Raw genomic sequence first — 18,292 nt, forward strand, 5'->3', positions numbered from 1 at the left:
AAACCAAAAATATTGTTAGAAGCTAGCATCATCAAGATTAAGGGGGAATAGTATAGTCACTCAGCATAATTGGATAGTCACTCAGCATAGGCAGTCTTCAAGGGATCCCATCCATAGAAAATCCAATTGGTTACATCAGCATCAGGTGTTAATAGCTTCTGATCCAAGACTGATTAATTTTTATGAATGTGAGCCTATCAATTGAGTCTGTGGACAGGCGCACTCTATGATCTGTTACAAACCCTCCAGCAGCACTAAATGTGCTTTCAGAAAGAACACTGGATGCAGGACAAGCCAGTAGCTCAATTGCATATTGAACAAACTCTGGCCAGTGGTGCTGCTGACCACCCTGTCCAACGAGGCCAAAACATTGCCTTCCACATGCTGGTAGAGAGCTGGAATGGCCTTCTGTGAAAAGAAATGGCGTTTTGGAACCTGCCACTGAGGTTCCCCCCGCTTGCTTCATTGCCCTCAACTTTGCTGAGATCTGTGGAACCACCTCTGGGATTACCTATGAGATCAAATAGCTCCTGCTATTTGAAACTGAAAAATGTATTTCTGGTGAGTGGGGCCACTAGAGGGGAGACCATCGATTTGGATACCTGAATTCACCAATATTGGAAGCATTCAGCACTATATGACCAGTATTCAATATTATTGCACAATATGTGGTAGCACATTCTTTTTTTATTCACCATTGGAAGTATAAAGCACTTTTTGTACATTAAGTGGTGGCTTATTAACTTTTATATGGTAGCATTTTAATTTTTGTCAGCACTGTCACTTTTTGAATCTGGTTGGTGACATCCACTTTCAAAAAAGTTTATCATATTTATATATATGCACTTTCAGCACGTTTTTTCCGCTAGCGCTGTAATATTCAATTACCCATTCTTTTGAGGTGTTAGCACCTTTTGCTACAGCAGCTGCAGTTTTATCATTATAATTATTTATTCCATTTATCACAAGTTCTAGTTTGTTTATATATAACCCATGTTCATGGTACTGTATCTTGGAAGTTGTAACCCTAGAAGCTTGTTAGGACCACAGAACACTTACATTTTCCTATTTTTCATAACATAGGGCAAATGTTCTGTAGCCCAGTGCTGATAAGACCTGGGCATTTCAGTACAACAGAGGCACTCTGTTTTCACCTCACTACAGCACGTCACAAGTTCAGCGAACTGCTGGAAGGACCAATGGGTATTTTTAAGTAAGTAAATTATAACAGAAAGCTTCAATGGTATATTTATCAGTAAATGGTGGTAAATAAGAGACGTTCGCTGTTACGGTTTACATGCACTTTAACCCTTCTTTAAGCAGGATTCCTTAATGTCTAGATAGCCAAGCCAAATTTAGCTGCGTACATACTGTATGTGTTGGTTAGCTTGAATGGCTATTTTGTCTAACTAAACATATTTTACAGTGTTTTCAAGGCCATACATTTTTTTATTTGGCACATATTTTTAATAAGTATCTAGCTATGTTTTTTTTTCATTACAAGCTGACAAATCAACATAAATGTGAAAACAATGCGTTTTTACTATAACAGCTTTTTAAAACTTTTAAAAATGAATAAATATTTTTTGACTGGATGCATTTACTTCAATAGCCAGAACATGTTGACTGATCCTTTGAAAGTACCCCTACCCGTGCAAGGCTCAATGACACTCGGCCAACACCAGCTTGTTTGTTAGCATTACCATTTGATTACTATAATATCATAGGGATCATATTATCAGGAAGTATCCTGATTGGGTGCTGTAATTTACGGGCTTTTAGATACAGTGCTGTAAAAGAATTAGTGGTCCACACAGGTGCCTGCTTTAGTTCTGCTTGAGAACCCTTTATTCGCAAATCTTCAGCATCGCCAGGTAAATAGTCTGTACTCATATAAAGAATTAACCCCAATGATTAAAAAAAAAAAAAAAAGTCATACGCAGAAAGCTGAAAAAGGTAAGCATTCCTCTAGGCCAGGGTTTGTCAACCAGGGCTCCATGGAACCCTAGGGTTCCTCCAGAGGTTGCTAGGGGTTCCTTAACCAATGAGCAATTTCTGCCCCTCAGATAAGTTCCCACTGACACCATTGATCTTTTTCACTATCTGTAGGTGGGTAATTTTTCACAATGACCACAAGTGTAAGGCCCCGTACACACGGTCGGACCGAACCGATGAGAATGGTTCGACGGACCGTTTTCATCGGTTCACCGCAGAAGTGGCCTGATGGTCTGATGTGTGTACACACCATCAGTTCAAAATCCGATCGGGTCAGAACGCGGTGACGTAAAACACACGACGTGCTGAAAAAATGAAGTTCAATGCTTCCAAGAATGCGTCGACTTGATTCTGAGCAAGCGCGGGTTTTGAACCGATGCTTTTCTGTACTAACCATCGGTTTGGTCCGATGGGGCAGCGGTCCATCGGTTCGGTTTTGAAGCATGTTTTAAAAATTTGGACCGAAGGAAAACAGACCGATAGCCTATACACACGGTCGGTTTGGTCCGATGAAAATGAACTTCGGTTCATTCTCATCGGACCAAACCGACCGTGTATACGGGGCCTAAGGAGCACTCTTTCTACTGACCATCACACTAATGTATCATGTGTTTTAGATATAGTAATTTTTAGCAGGGATTCCCTGAGACTGTAACATTATTTCAAGGGTTCCTCTGTGTTAAAAAGGTTGAGAAAGGCTGCTCTAGGCTGTCAGCTTGCAGTATAAAATAATTAATATACAGTAAAACCTTGAATTGCGAGCACAATTCGTTCTGGAAGCATGCTTATAATCCAAAGCACTATTTTCCCATAAGAAACAATGGAAACTCAAATGATTCGTCCACAACCATTTATTTATATTAATGAAGTCCTTCAGTCTATAGCCCATATACAAAGATCATAGCAATGTGACAAATTGTGTAACCATAAAATGTCTATCCACAAATGGAAGCCTCCACAAGGGGATTAGAAGCAAAATCCATCAGGAACTACAGATTGTAAAAGAGAAGAGAGGCGCCTCTAAGTGTAGCAATATGGTTACATTTAATGAAGGTACAACATTAAGCAACTCACATGGTTGATGATTAAAAGAAGCACATCTAAGTATGCAGGCATCCAGGGTAGAGCGATCCACATAGACCGTCCTCCTCACCGCCGCCTCTCACCAATGTCAGTCTGCAATTGTGACCAGAAAGACTACCCTGCAGTAGAGCGATCTTAAAGCGAGGCTTGAAACGCTCGTGGAAGGGACGACATCAATGGTGGTGCAGAGGATTGTCTATGTGGATAGCTTTACCCCGGATGCCACTTAGATGTGCCTGTTGTAATCATCAACCATGTGAGTTTCTAAATGTTGTACCTTCATTAAATGTAACCATATTGCTACACATAGAGGCGCCTCTCTTCTATTTTATACTCAGTTTTGACATGACGCTACTCTTATATCAAGACATCACTTGTATATCAAGTCAAAAATTATTTCAAAATTTTGCTTGTCTTGCAAAACTCTCTCAAACCAAGGTTTTACTGAAAATGTTAATGTATTATTGAGCATGCAATCTATAGTTCCAAACCACAGTGCACTCTACTGGCACCATTTCAAATTTTAGCAAGTTTCCCCCGTCCTATGGAACAACAGTACAGAATTTCAAAAGCCTTTATAACATTAATAATGTGAATTTCTGATGGATGGCATTATTAACAATACTGGTGGGAAAATTAAGGTTCTCAGGAAAAATAGAATGTACCAAGGTAAAATACTTTGTGCTTTTACAACCACTTTAAAGTTGCACTCCAGAGAAATAAAAAAATGTTCCTTGCAGTGGAGTTGTGTCCACAAGTGTGGATGCCAATCTGGAAGAGTGAGGCCGCGTTCACACGGTCGGACAAAACCATTGAGAATGGACCGAGGTACAGTTTCATCGGTCCAAACCGACCGTGTGTATAGCCCATCGGTCTGTTGTCCTTCGGTCCAAAATTTTAAAACATGTTTCAAAATCGAACCGATGGACCGCTGCCCGATCGGTCCAAACCGATGGTTAGTACAGAAAGCATCGGTTCAAAACCCGCGCATGCTCAGAATCAAGTCGACGCATGCTTGGAAGCATTGAACTTCGTTTTATTCAGCACGTCGTGTGTTTGACTTCACCGCATTCTGACCCGATCGGTTTTTGGAACGATGGTGTGTACGCACATCAGACCATCAGGCCACTTCAGCGGTGAACCGATGGAAATGGCCCGTCGGACCATTCTCATCAGTTTGGAACGACCGTGTGTACGCGGCCTCAGAGTTTCTCGGCAGATTGCATTTGCATACAGACTGCCCTGGGTAATGCCAACATGATGCTAAATCTCCATGGTTGAAAGAACTCAATGAATGAAAGAGACCATTGCTTCTACAAAGAGCAAGGGTTCTTCTCTGCAGCCCGTTGACAGGGAACAGGCTTATCTACTCAAGCTGTGACTGTCTTTTGAAGAAAGCAACTATTAAGGCTCGTACACATGATAGGTTAAACCTATGAAAACGGTCTGATGGACTGTTTTCATCGGTCCAAACCGATCGTGTGTGGTTATTTAACCTTCGGTTAAAAAAAAGCCAACTTGCTTTAAAATTTAACTGATGGATTGCTAACCGATAGGTCAAAACCGATCGTTAGTATGCAAAAAACCCACGCATGCTCAGAATCAAGTCATTGAACTTCGTTTTTTCAGCACGTCGTTGTGTTTTACATCACCGCGTTCTGACACAATCGTTTTTTTAACTGATGGTGTGTACGCACGACGGACCATCAGTCAGCTTCATAGGTTAACCTAGGGCAACGGTCCTTCAGACCGTTGTCCTCTGGTTAACCTATCGTGTGTACGAGGCTTAAGACTTCACAGACTTTTTGTTTTGATGCACCTGGACTGTATTTTGTGGATTTAGGCCTCTTTGACATGGCAAGCCCACTCAGATCCGCCTGTCCGTTTTTCAGGCATGTCCGAGTGGGCCATCCATTGACTATTGGAAGACAGATGTCAGGGGAGATGTGACACCCGTCTGCCAACTGACCTGCTAAAATCAGACATATGGCGATAAGTTCGCCATCCCCCTGGGCAGATCGGATCGGCTGAGATCTGATGACTATGGACATGCTGTCCGTTTTCATCCGATCTTTCCATAGGAATCAGTGGCGCTCTGACATGCACCTTCCCCCTCAGTGAGCAGAGATGGACCTGTTATCCGCCAGCTCAGTGGAGATCAACAGAGAGATCTCTCAATGAGCTGGTAGACTCCGCTGAGAGGATCTGTCTTGTGTAAATGAGGCCTTAAAGTGATTGTAAGGCTTCCTGTTTTTTTTTTTAAATAACAAACAAGTCATACTTACCTCCACTGTGCAGTTCGTTTTGCACAGAGTGGCCCTGATTCTCGACTTCTGGGGTCCCTCGGCGGCTCTCGCAGCTTCTCCCCGCAGCTCCTCCACCCAGATAACTCCCTAGGAGAAGCACTCTCCTGGGGGGTTACCTTTCAGGTGTGCTCCCAAGTCCAGCATTCAGTATCCATAGACACGGACTCGATCCCCGGCATTTCATTGACAACAGCGGAAGTCAATGGCTACGATGCTATCAATCTATACAATCAAAGAGCCGGGACCCAATGCAGAGAGGGAGAGCGCGTCTCCGCTAAGTGAATGAAGGGGCTCAGGTAAGTAAAACGGGGGGCTGGGGGCCGGTCACTGCCAGAAGTTTTTTCACCTTAATGCATAGGATGCATTAAAGTGAAAAAACACAAGGGTTTACAACCCCTTTAAACTGAAAGTTCATTTGGTCTTTACATGCATTGGCCCTATAACTATATAAAAGAGGCAATGTTTTTTTTCCTTAAATGTTTATAAATTTTCCAACATGATAATGATGTAAAGAAGCAAATGCTATGGGCCTCTTTATAACTCACACATTAAATAATCATTATAAGCCTAGGTTCACACTGTTGCGGGATTGAAATTGTACGAGTTCAGCGGAATTTGCACATACCCGGATGTCAGTCCAACTTCGGAGGCAATTTCAGAGACATCTGTGCTGGTTCATGCACAGATGTCTATTTAAATCTTACCCAAAATCACCAAAAGTAGTACAGAAACATCTTTTGGGAATCGGTGCGGCGCCGCAAAGTCGGCATTGCATCGATTCGGACAGTTCCATTGCCGCCAATAGCCGCCGATTTAGCATGTCAAATTGCATGCCAAATTGCATCAATGTGAACCTGGGCTAATGGATGCTCTAATTAAAGCGGAGGTTCACTCAAAAATCCACTTTTTGACATTAGCTGTAGCATACTGCTAACATCTGCAGTATGCTGTTTTTTTTTTTTTTTTACTTGTACTTATCGTTATATGAGCCCTTGTTTTCCGGCTCCGAGCGGGGAATCCTATGGGGAATGGGCGTTTCTAAGCGAAGAGGAGTTGATTGACGGCTGCTAAGGCGCGTCTTGGCCTCTGTTTAATCTTCAACTGCCATGATGCTGCACATGTGATCAGTTATGACACCAGCCATTGGATGGTTTGACAGTTTGGTTGAGAGCACAACCAATGTGACAGTTAGCATTCCCGGCATGCCAGGAATGTAACTGCTTTTTCAAACTGTTAAATTGATGGGTTTACTTCCGCTTTAAGGATGCTGGAAAGTTCACTTTGAGGGTTTAAGCTTTAAGCTTTCTGCAGCTATAGGGGCTGTATTTTGCCACAGCTAAAGCAAAGTAATACAGCCTATTAGAATGTGCTTGTAAAAAAAATTATTTAAAAAAATGCTAAATCTAAATTTCTCTGACAGCAAACAAAAGACATCTCTGTCAGAAAAGGTATAAAACAAAAAAAGGCAAAAAATACAGGAAGGGTGAGTATTGGGCTGGACTGTTAAATTAATCAATTTTATTTGTAAAGTTCTTGCCATGTAAGGTAGCTGAATAGTCAGTGCATTACATTGCTGACGGGATTTAGGTCTACTTTATCACCCTCTCACACCCACAGGGATAGAAATGGCAAAAAATATTTTCATACCGATAATAATAAGGTCTCTTGGGAAACAGGTTCTTGTAGTATAAGAAAGATTTGGAACTAATTTGCTTTATTTATATTAAAAATGAAATAGTCTAGCAATCAAAGGAAATTAGTGACTTGGAAAAAATATATATATATATATATATATATATATATATGTGTGTGTGTGTGTGTGTGTGTGTGTTTTTTTGTCTCTTTCTTTGTCTTGTGGGCAAAAGGCTTTACATTGGTATGTACTGCACATTATTTTCAGCTCTCTGTGGTCTCCCTCCTTCTGTTTATTGAATATATATGAGCTTATGAGATGGACAGGATTCCGTGCCCTGCAGCAGTGTGAGTCACTGTGAGAATGTGTTCCTGTTGTTGTAAATGAAACGATTAAGGTCACAAAACTGTAGGCTAGTTTTAAATGCTGCTGACATCGGTCCAACAAAGAATTTCATCTTTTACCATCTTTACTAGGACATCATAATATTGATGTCTCTAGCTAAAAGATCAAAAGGAAAAAAAAAAACATTAGGCTACACTCACATGGCCTTAACACTGTAAAATTTTACTGATCATTAGGCAAGGAACAAAAGTTCTTGGCAGAAATGATCAGTAGATAGATCTGTTTTACAATGCCTAAAACATGTCCTGTTCTTTTTCTCATTGGTATACGTGTATACGCATGTCTTCAGATGCAGATTATAGGGTTTTGTTATACACATCAGTAAGCAGGGCATGCATTTCTCCATCGAAACAATGCAACTGCATTCAGATTCTTCCCTATCACATCTGAGCAGCCCATGTAACATTAGAGTCACACATGTGGGTGTATACAAAGTGGTAAATGACAGCCCACTCCCTCCTTCCTCCTCCTCTATGCCCACTAACCAGCTAAACACAATGGGGGCGGAATGTTACATGTAGATTAATGGTGGCTTCACCTTCCTCTTATTCTACGACACAGGCTGGAGGGGTGTGACACAGCCTGTGATTGGCAGAAATCCACCCACACCATGTTATTTCCACTAAATAATAAAGATTTAATAAAAAATATACTGGATAAAAATCCACGCATGCTCAGAATCAAGTCGACGCATGCTCGGAAGCATTGAACGTCCTTTTTCTCAGCACATCGTAGTGTTTTACGTCACTGTGTTTTGGCACGGTCAGAATTTAGTCTGATAGTGTGTATGCAAGACTGATGAAAGTCAGCTTCATCGGATATCCGACGAAAAAATATATCGCATTAGATTCCATCACATATCCAAACGTTTGTACAGGGCTTTACAGTTATTCTACACTGAAATGTTTTTCTTTTTCTTTTTGTGTGTAACCTCTAATAGTATTTTAGCCGGGGCCCGTGCAGCAGGGGGAATTGCAGGTGGACAGAGCAGGTGATCATTGGGGCACACGTGTGCCATGTCAAAGGTAGGATTCAAGCCTCAGACATGGTGAGTTTCACCTAAGACCTTGTTTTAGGCCTTCCTCCAGTCAAGTCAGAGATTTCCATCTTCAGCTTTTTCATCCACATCTCAGTAATGCCTAGAGAGTGGGTTCCATGACAGGGTGCCTGCTGCTTTGTTTTTTCAGGGGTGATAATCAGCTTCTAACTTCAGATTGTTCAATTAAGCTTTGGCAACAAAACCTATAAGCTGATGGGTTTGCACCAGATTCTGAACTTCCCATTATTAATAAATCAACCCCGTTGCAACAGGGTGCTCAGAAGAGGGACTCTCGCTCACCCCCCCCCCTTTTCCTGGCCTGCCAAAGGGCCTAGTATGGACTAGTATTTTTTCTTTAGAAATTTCATTTTTGCTGCATCATGTTCTGTACATGGTACAGATGCACCACTTTACAGGCAGACTAAGGGGACACCCAGGCATTAAATTTAAAGGAATTTTTCATTTTTAATGAAACATTCTGTCGTAATAATACTGCTATCTATATTTTCTACATTTTACATTGTTAAGAAGTGTGAAAAGTATCGGAGTGTAATGTTGAGCCACACATGTGGTTCTCTTTGCAATTTTGACAGTTTAGTCGAACATTTACTGCGGTTTAAACATACTGTAATATACAAGTATGAGGGTGCTTAAACCTGTAGAGAAGATTGTGTGTGTTATTGATTGCTTACATGTAGTAAATACTCCAGCGAAGACCCAACACTGTCCATATCTTACTGGTAATTTAGAACTGAAGAATTCTAGTAGGATGTCTACGCTTCCAGTCCAAGCAGATGGAGCAACACCATAGGTATAATCATTGTTCCAGTTTCCTGCAACCACACCATTATCATCTCTGGCATTTATCTAAAAAGAAAAAAAAGAAAGTTTCCATAAAAAACAAGCAGGCATATAGGGCTAGATTCAGATAGGTGAGCGGATCTTTAGCGTAAATCCACCCGGCGGAATTCAAATTCGGCGGGTAGGGGGCGTGTATCATTTAAATGATGCGCGTCCCCGCGCCGAACGAACTGCGCACGCGCCGGCTGCGACTGAATCCCAGTGCGCATGCTCCAAATGACGTCGGCAACTCGTCATGCTTTCGTCGTGAACGTAAATTACGTCCAGCCGTATTCGTGAACGACTTACGCAAACGACGTAAAAAATTCAAAACTCGGCGCAGGAACGACGGCCATACTTAACATAGGATACGCCGCATATAGCAGGGGTAACTATACGCCGGAAAAAGCCAAACTCAAACGACGTAAAAAGGAAGCGCCGGGCGGGTCATTCGTTTCTGAATCGGCGTAACTCCTCATTTGCATATTCCTTGCATATACAAACAGAAGCGCCACCTAGCGGCCAGCGTGAGATTGCAGCCTAAGATCCGACGGTGTAAGTCACTTACACCTGTCGGATCTTAGGGATATCTATGCGTAACCTGATTCTATGAATCAGGCGCATAGATACGACGGCCGGACTCAGAGATACGACGGCGTATCAGGAGATACGCCGTCGTATCTCTTTCTGAATCTAGCCCACACAGTATACCATTCTCTATTAATGAAATTATGTAATGCTATTTATATACTGTAATAGTTATCCTTTTTTATGTGCACATTTATAAACTTCTGTTCATTTATCCGAAAACTCCTCTTTAGTCATATTGGTTTAATATGATAGTATTTTTTTGTATACCACTATTTATAGTTTGTATATTCCAGTTCACCACACAAAGCTTGCTATCTTAATAATAGTGTAGGTTTTGGCCTGTGTCAAACTTGACAAATGATAGCATTGGTTATTTTAAATATGGACAAACAGGGCCAAACAAATCCAAGTTTTCTAGATCTGTTTTTGCTGACAAAACTAGACTCTTAGGCCCCGTACACACGGTCGGACCAAACCAATTAGACTGGCCCGTCGGACCGTTTTCATCGGTTCACCTCTGAAGTGGCCGTACGGCCTGATATGTGTACACACCATCAGTCCAAAATCCGATCGGGTCAAAACGCGGTGACGTCAAACACACGACGTGCTGAATAAAACGAAGTTCAATGCTTCCAAGCATGCGTCGACTTGATTCTGAGCATGCGCGGGTTTTGAACCAATGCTTTTCTGTACTAACCATCGGTTTGGTCCGATGGGGCAGCGGTCCATTGGTTCGGTTTTGAAGCATGTTTAGAAATTTTGGACCGAAGGAAACCAGACCGATAGCCTATACACACGGTCGGTTTGGTCCGATGAAAATGAACTTCGGTTCATTCTCATCGGACCAAAACGACCGTGTGTACGGGGCCTTAGATTGTTCTTGAGATAATTTATTTACTATACACTGACAGATTTTTGCACAATTGCACAAATATTGTTTATCATGTGACATTCGTAAGTCAGAACTACACTTAAAAATGTAAATCAAATGAACAGCCCAGCAAAATTAAAAATACAGCTTGGTCTGCAATACTTACCCTTAATCCAGATCTGTCCCCGGAAGTCATTTTATTTTTATTTTTTGCCACTGAATGCTGGATTTATCCAGGTTAAATAAACAATTAGCATCATTTAATCATACTTCCTCTAAGTCCAGGCTGTTTTAGACCCACTCCCTTGGAGCACATTGTTTCCTTTCCTGGGCTTAGAAGGCTACTGCAATTTATGGTGTTCACTCACACATCATTACATGAGCATTGTTCAGTACAGCAGTAAGAAAGTGCCCTCCATAGGTGCTATAGAGGAGAAATGACCCGTGACATTATTGAACCATCCAAAATAATTTTGAAAAAAAAACATATGATTGATTATCTTTAAAAATAGTTGTGCAGCGGAGAGACCCAGGGAGAATGGGTTAGCTGGGGGGCCATAAGGGTCACTTCAAACTACAATACAGATTTAAGGACTTCAGTTATACTGCCGCTTAGTGACGAGTGAAAGTTCAGTTGACTGGATGTTCACTAAACAGTTAAACAAATCACAAACATGCTAGGGGGATGCCCTAAATAAACACATAAAGTGGCACAACTGTAGGATGTATGCCAGTAAAAGTGACATTTATAAAAAAAAAAAAAGATTGTCACTAAAAGACAATTCAGACTCTTGACCTGCTTCTGTTTGTAGGCAAAGAAGCTGAGAGATCCTGGGTGATGTCATTGTCCATAGACACAGTGCCTTAAAAAAGTATTCATACCCCTTGAAATGTTATAACCATAAACGTGAACGTATTTTCTTGAGATTTTATCTGATAGGAAAATGATAAATGGTTTTACATTTTTTTTACAAAGAAATATGTGAAAAGTGTGGCGTGCATTTGTATCCAGCCCCCCTGAGTCAATACTTTGTAGAACCGCCTTTCACTGCAATACCAGCTGCAAGTGTTTTTGGGGATGTCTCTACCAGCTTTGCACATCTAGAGAGTGACATTGTTGCCCATTCATCTTTGTAAAATAGCTTTAGCTCTGTCAGATTGCATGGAGAGCATCTGTGAACAGCAATTTTCAAGTCACAGACTCTCAATTGGATTTAGGTCTGGACTTTGACTGGGCAAATCGAACACATGAATATGTTTTGATCTAAACCACTCCATTATAGCTCTGGCTGTATGTTTAGGGTCTTTATGCTTGAAGGTGAACCTCTGCCCCAGTCTCAAGTCTTTTGTAGACTCTGAAGCCTCGTACACACAACCAGGTTTCTCTGCAAAAACCAGCAAGAAAACTGCTTCTTGCCGAGATTCCCGATCGTGTGTATGAGGCTTTCAGGTTTCTCATCAGGAAATCTGGCCAGAATCTCAACGAGAAAAAAAGAGAACCTGCTCTCTTTTTTCTCGTCGAGATTCTTGTCAGCCTGTTTCCCGGCGAGAAACCCGAGAGTGTGTATACTTACCTGTCACCGTGGAAACCCGCGCATGCTCTAAATGACTTTGACGCATGCGTGGTAGCTTCCACGGCATAGGTAGGGTGAAGCAATATGGCGGCAATGGCATCGAATGTGACGAGCGCCAACTCGTCGTAAGCGATGACGTCACCGAGTTCTTTCCTTTCAAGAGAACCGCGGTTCTTTTGAAATAAAAGTCTGTACACTGGGGCGGCAAGAGTTTCTTGCCAAGAATCTCGTCAGGGAAACAACGTTTTTTCCTGACGAGATTCTCGGTCCTGTGTACGAGGCCTAACAGGTTTTCGTCTAAGAATGCCCTGTATTTGGCTCCATCCATCTTCCCATCAACTCTTACCATCTTCCCTGTTCTTGCTGAAGAAAAGCATCGCCACAACACGATGTTGCCACAACCATATTTCACAGTGGGAATGGTGTGTTCAGGGTCATGTGCAGTGTTAGTTTTCCACCACACATAGCGTTTTGCAATTTTTGTAAAATTTTGGTCTCATCTAACCAAACTACATTCTTCCACATGTTTGCTGTGTCCCCTACATGGCTTCTCACAAACTGCAAACAGGCCTTCTTATGGCTTGCTTAGAACAATGGCTTTCTTCTAGCCACTCTAAAGACCAGATATGTGGAGCGCATGACTAATAGTTGTCCTGTGGACAGATTCTCCCACCTAAACTGCGATCTCTGCAGCTCCTCCAGAGTTATCATTGGCCTCTTGGCTGCTCTCCTTGCCTCAGTTTAGGCGGACGGCCATGTCTTGGTAGGTTTTCAGTGGTGCCATACTCTTTCCATTTTCAGATGATGGATTGAACAGTGCTCCGTGAGATTTTTAAAGCTTGGGATATTTTTTTCCAACCTAACCCTGCTTTAACCAGGTTGACTCTATTGCACGAAATTACATACCTGTACGTAATATTGTGCAATAGACACTGGGGGCAACTCCGGCGGCACGCGCGCTGATTGGACAAAGGGGGAGCCATTCAGCGGGTCTGTGATTATTCCCCAAAGAGGTTTGTAGACGCGATAACTTTTGCACAAACCAATCAATATAAGCTTAATGGGATTTTTTTTACTAAAAATATGTAGCAGAATACATATTGGCCTAAATTGATGATGAAATTTTTTTTTTTTAATTATTGGATGAGTTTTATAGCAGAAAGTAAATTTTTAAAAAGAATTACAAAATTATCTATTTTTTTTTGTTTATAGCGAAAAAAAAAAAAACGGAGATGATCAAATACCACCAAAAGAAAGCTCTATTTGTGAGAAAAAAAAGGACATACATTTTATTTAGGTACAGTGTTGCACGACTGTGCAATTGTAAGTTAAATTAATGCAGTGCCGTATTGCAATAATGGCCTGGTCATTAAGAGGGTAAAACCTTCCAGGGCTGAACTGGTTTGTTCCTGAGCTGTGTGGTGTGTTCCTGGGCCTTCATGATACTGTTTGTTCACTAAGGTGCTCTAATAAACCTCCAAGGGCTTCACAGAACAGCTGTATTTATAGTAAAATTGAATGATACACAGGTAGACTTTATATATGAATTAGGTGACTTCTGAAGGCAATTAGTTCCACTAGATTTTAGTTAGGGGTATCAGAGTAAAGGGGGCTGAATACAAATGCACGCCATACTTTCAGATATTTATTTGTAAAAATCGGGTTCAGGTAAGAAAAAGGGGGAGGGGGGGTGCTGTGCCACAAAAAGGATGCATTAAGGTGAAAAACGGCGGCGGCCATCTTGGTACACCTGGCAGCGGCCTAGGTGAGAGGTGCGCTGACGTCATCATCACCCGCCTCAACTGCTCGTGGTGGATCTGCCTGCTTGTGTAGTCACGGTAAGCAAGCAGACAATCGTAGGGGAGATGTGGATATTACAGTAGGGGAGATGTGGGGAGATGTGGATATTAAAGTGGGAGAGATGAGGGGAAATGTGGATATAACAGTGGGGGGGAGATGTGGACATTACAGTAGGGGAAATGTGGATATTACAGTGGGGGGAGATGTGGACATTACAGTGGGGGAGAGGTGGACATTACAGTGGTGGAGATGTGGATATTACAGTGGGGGAGATGTGGATATTACAGTGGGGGAGATGACGTGGATATTACAGTGGGGAGATGTGGATATTACAGTGGGGGAGATGTGGATATTACAGTGGGGGGAGATGTAGACATTACAGTGGGGGAAATGTGGATATTACAGTGGGGGAGATGTGGACATTACAGTGGGGAGATGTGGATATTACAGTGGGGGAGATGTGGATATTACAGTGGGGGAGATGACGTGGATATTACAGTGGGGAGATGTGGATATTACAGTGGGGGAGATGTGGATATTATAGTGGGGGGAGATGTGGATATTACAGTGGGGGAGATGACGTGGATATTACAGTGGGGAGATGTGGATATTACAGTGGGGGAGATGTGGATATTACAGTGGGGGAGATGTAGACATTACAGTGGGGGAAATGTGGATATTACAGTGGGGGAGATGTGTACATTACAGTGGGGAGATGTGGATATTACAGTGCAGGAGATGTGGATATTACAGTGGGGGAGATGACGTGGATATTACAGTGGGGAGATGTGGATATTACAGTGGGGGAGATGTGGATATTATAGTGGGGGGAGATGTGGATATTACAGTGGGGGAGATGTGGATATTACAGTGGGGGAGATGACGTCGATATTACAGTGGGGAAGATGACGACATTACAGTTATAACTAATCAAAATGTGTCGATTAATTGATTAAAAAAAACGATTAATCGAACACAAAAATTTAGTATGGCTCTCACGGAATTACATTTTAAAATATGTGGCATTCATGGCTCTGTCAGCCAAAAAGGTTCCTGACCCCTGTTCAAAAGGAAAAAAAATATATACACATTGTTATAACTGGCCCAGATTCACAAAGACTTACCACGGCGTATCTCCAGATATGCTCTATGGACATTACCCATGATTAAGTCACGTGGCAAGTGACGCAACGCATGGGGGAGGAGTCTGCTGTACGAGATCTGTCGGAAGTTCCGGAGTGAGGACCTCTACACTTTTCGTTACTGAGTGGCTTGATTCAAAGACGGGGAGAGCGTGAGTGGATCGGCGCATAGCATTGGCAGCGGTATTGTCGTGTCTGGCTGTATTACACTATTGTGTTTCCCCTTTTCTTACATGTCCCACACCTGTTGTGGTGTATTGAGGGGGGGCTGAAGCCTGTTTTTTGCACCATCACTAATGACCAAGGCTGTGTCGTTGGAGCTACTGAAGTGATTTGAAGCTGAGTATAAGACACCTGTTTCACAGAGCTGTTGTATCCAGTGACACTCTCACGCTGCTGCTAATCAACATTGTTTAACCCTATTTTACCATCTACTCTACAGGGACGGTATTCTGAGATTGAGTACTATTTGATGCTCTGAATTAATTAGCTTTGTATTAATTTATTAATTAATTTTTATACACTAATTTTTTTCCTCATTTATATATATTTTTTGTGTTTCACCCCACTGTGGCAACACGACCAATCCCCTATTCAGGGGCCTATTTGGCCTAGCTTTGATCTCACCAGGATGGTGTTTTGTTCTCGATTATACAACCACTAACCCTGAGAATCCAATGTTATTCACCTATCGGATATGATTGGGAGTATTTGTTTATATTTAATTAATCTACACTTACTCATAATTATTGGTTGTCACTATTTTTATTGATAAACAATAATGTTGTTCTTTTTGAACATATAATTATTGTTCATTTATTTGAAGTTTAGCACTTATTAGTGTATATTCACTATGTAACACTTTTCAGTGTTCTATTATTGTGTGTTTTGATCACATTTGGCTAAGGAGGTATTAATTCCCCCTTTTTTGCCTTTTTAAGTTGAAATATAACAATTTTTGCACGTAATTCCACGCTTCCCCACATGGGGGAGTCAGAGTTTTTAGTCCGCAATGCAGGTACTAACTTTTGGTTGATCACGATTAAATAAAGACTATTATTATTATTAGGTTCATTATTTTTTACATACATATAGGTTAATTTTTAAATAATCCTGTCCTCATACGACATGGATCTCCCTGTCTTTTCCACTCGAGGCATCCCTGTTTAGGCATGCCGTTTTGCTTCAATTTCCCAAATCCAAAATGGCGTTTTCGCCACTTCCGGTTCCTGGCGATCAAAGCGAGGCCTGGTTATTTAAAGCGGTGAATCACTGCAGAGCCCATCCCATTGAAAACGTTATCCTATAACGAAACGCGTCTGGGTCGTAGGCGTGCAGTGACGTCACCGCGTTTATACAAGGAGGAAGGGCTCCTATCCATGCCGGCCGGCAAATTGTTTTTATGTGCCTATACTTCATTCCATTGATGTAAGTAGGTTTTTACATTTTTAATAAAAGTATTTTTTTGGACGTATTACGCTATGTGCGGCTTTCTCTCTGCATGACATGCTATTGTTTCCTGCTACGGTCTGAGAGTCTGTCAGTACGAGTTTATCCTATCCCTCCGTGGAGATACCAGTGAAAAATATATGCTGTACATCGATTGATCCTGGGTTGTGACCATACCCCTTGGAGTCCCCTGCTGCAATCTTTAAATAACGCTGTTATTTATATGTGTTCTGGTAAGCCCCAGTCCATGTGGTGGTGGCTCACTCAATCATTTGTGCACCGGGTGTTGTTTGTCCTAAGAAACTTCTCAGCTATTTGGACTTTTAATATAATTCACTATTATGGTTATTCCAATAAGGATTTGAATGTTTCCCACATATGCTAGTGTGGTATATTTCACATGCTACAGGGACATTATTTCTTTTTCTTTTTTGGACATTCATTCACTACACTAATTGTGTTGTCACATATGTTTGAATATTCTTTATAGATTGGCGCGATTTTTTCCTTTTTCTTATATTGTTTGTGTTATGACACGTTATTGCTGCCTTTTTTTATATTCATTTATATAATCACGTTGTTTTGGTTAGCGCAATTTTCCTTCTAAAAATCTTGCACCTTATTATTATTGCTGCTTACCTTGATCCTAGATATGGATATTTTTGAATTCCGGACCGCTAACATGGTCAAATTAGATGGGGTCTTTGAGGTATTTAAGGAGGATGAGGGTGACCTCGGTGGTATCTTCACTAGATTGAAAAACCTTCTGATATCAGAGAACCATTCTAAATGGGATATTGCTTATTTGGAGACCTATATTAAGTTGCAGATGGTCCCACGCAGCCTCCGATGGGATGTGGCCCCCCAAAAAGGGGATTTAGACCTCGAAGAGTGGTACAAGTACTTTAACCAGGCTGGGGTATCATTTTTGAAATTTCTTGTTACTAGAAAGACCAGCAAACTACTCAAAATTGATGAAGAGGTTAAAGCCATTAAAGAGAAACTTGCCCCTTTCGCTACAAGCGAAGAGTATAAGGAGAGATCCTTGGCCCTCTCAAAAGTCCTTGAAAAGGAGGATAAGGACCAGAGAATTAAAAAAAAGAAAAAATATAATAGGGACATTGGAGACTACCAGGGACAAGTCGTTTTTAACTGGCAGAAAAAGTTCCTAGAGGAGGTGGCTAAGTCGGTGTCCAATGAGATGGACACTTCTGCACCACCAACCTTTGGGGGTACTTTAGGTTTTACACAAGTTCCCTCTGCTATCCCCAAAAAGAATCCTGTTGTTAACAGGGGTAGGGGAGGCTCTTCCTATCAGTCCCCAAGGAGAGTCCCCAATACCTCCAGAGGTGGTACCTCTCAACAGTATCATAGTCGCCCCATGGCCCCCCCAGGGGCACCTTATCATCAAGGTCCAAGTCCCATGTATCAGGGGACCCAATTTAAACCGAGGGGGCATAACCCCCGAGGGAGAGGGTGGAATCACAATCCCCCTAGAGGAAGGGGGTTCCCCACCGACTATTCTGAAAATTGGAGACCCAGTCAGGAGTCGGATTGGGGCCCC

General features: G+C 41.8%; 1 protein-coding gene across 1 annotated transcript in view; it reads right to left on the minus strand.

The window, feature by feature from the left end:
* Window positions 1-18,292, minus strand: part of F13A1 (coagulation factor XIII A chain) — a 219,582-nt gene that overhangs the window by 107,458 nt on the left and 93,832 nt on the right. The window contains exon 7 of the mRNA XM_040353671.1: window positions 9,154-9,328. Within this exon, the coding sequence (XP_040209605.1) occupies window positions 9,154-9,328 (175 nt within the window). The remainder of the gene's footprint in view (window positions 1-9,153; window positions 9,329-18,292) is intronic.

The sequence above is a fragment of the Rana temporaria genome, chromosome 5, assembly GCF_905171775.1.
Source record: "Rana temporaria chromosome 5, aRanTem1.1, whole genome shotgun sequence".
Classification (NCBI taxonomy): Eukaryota; Metazoa; Chordata; class Amphibia; order Anura; family Ranidae; genus Rana; species Rana temporaria.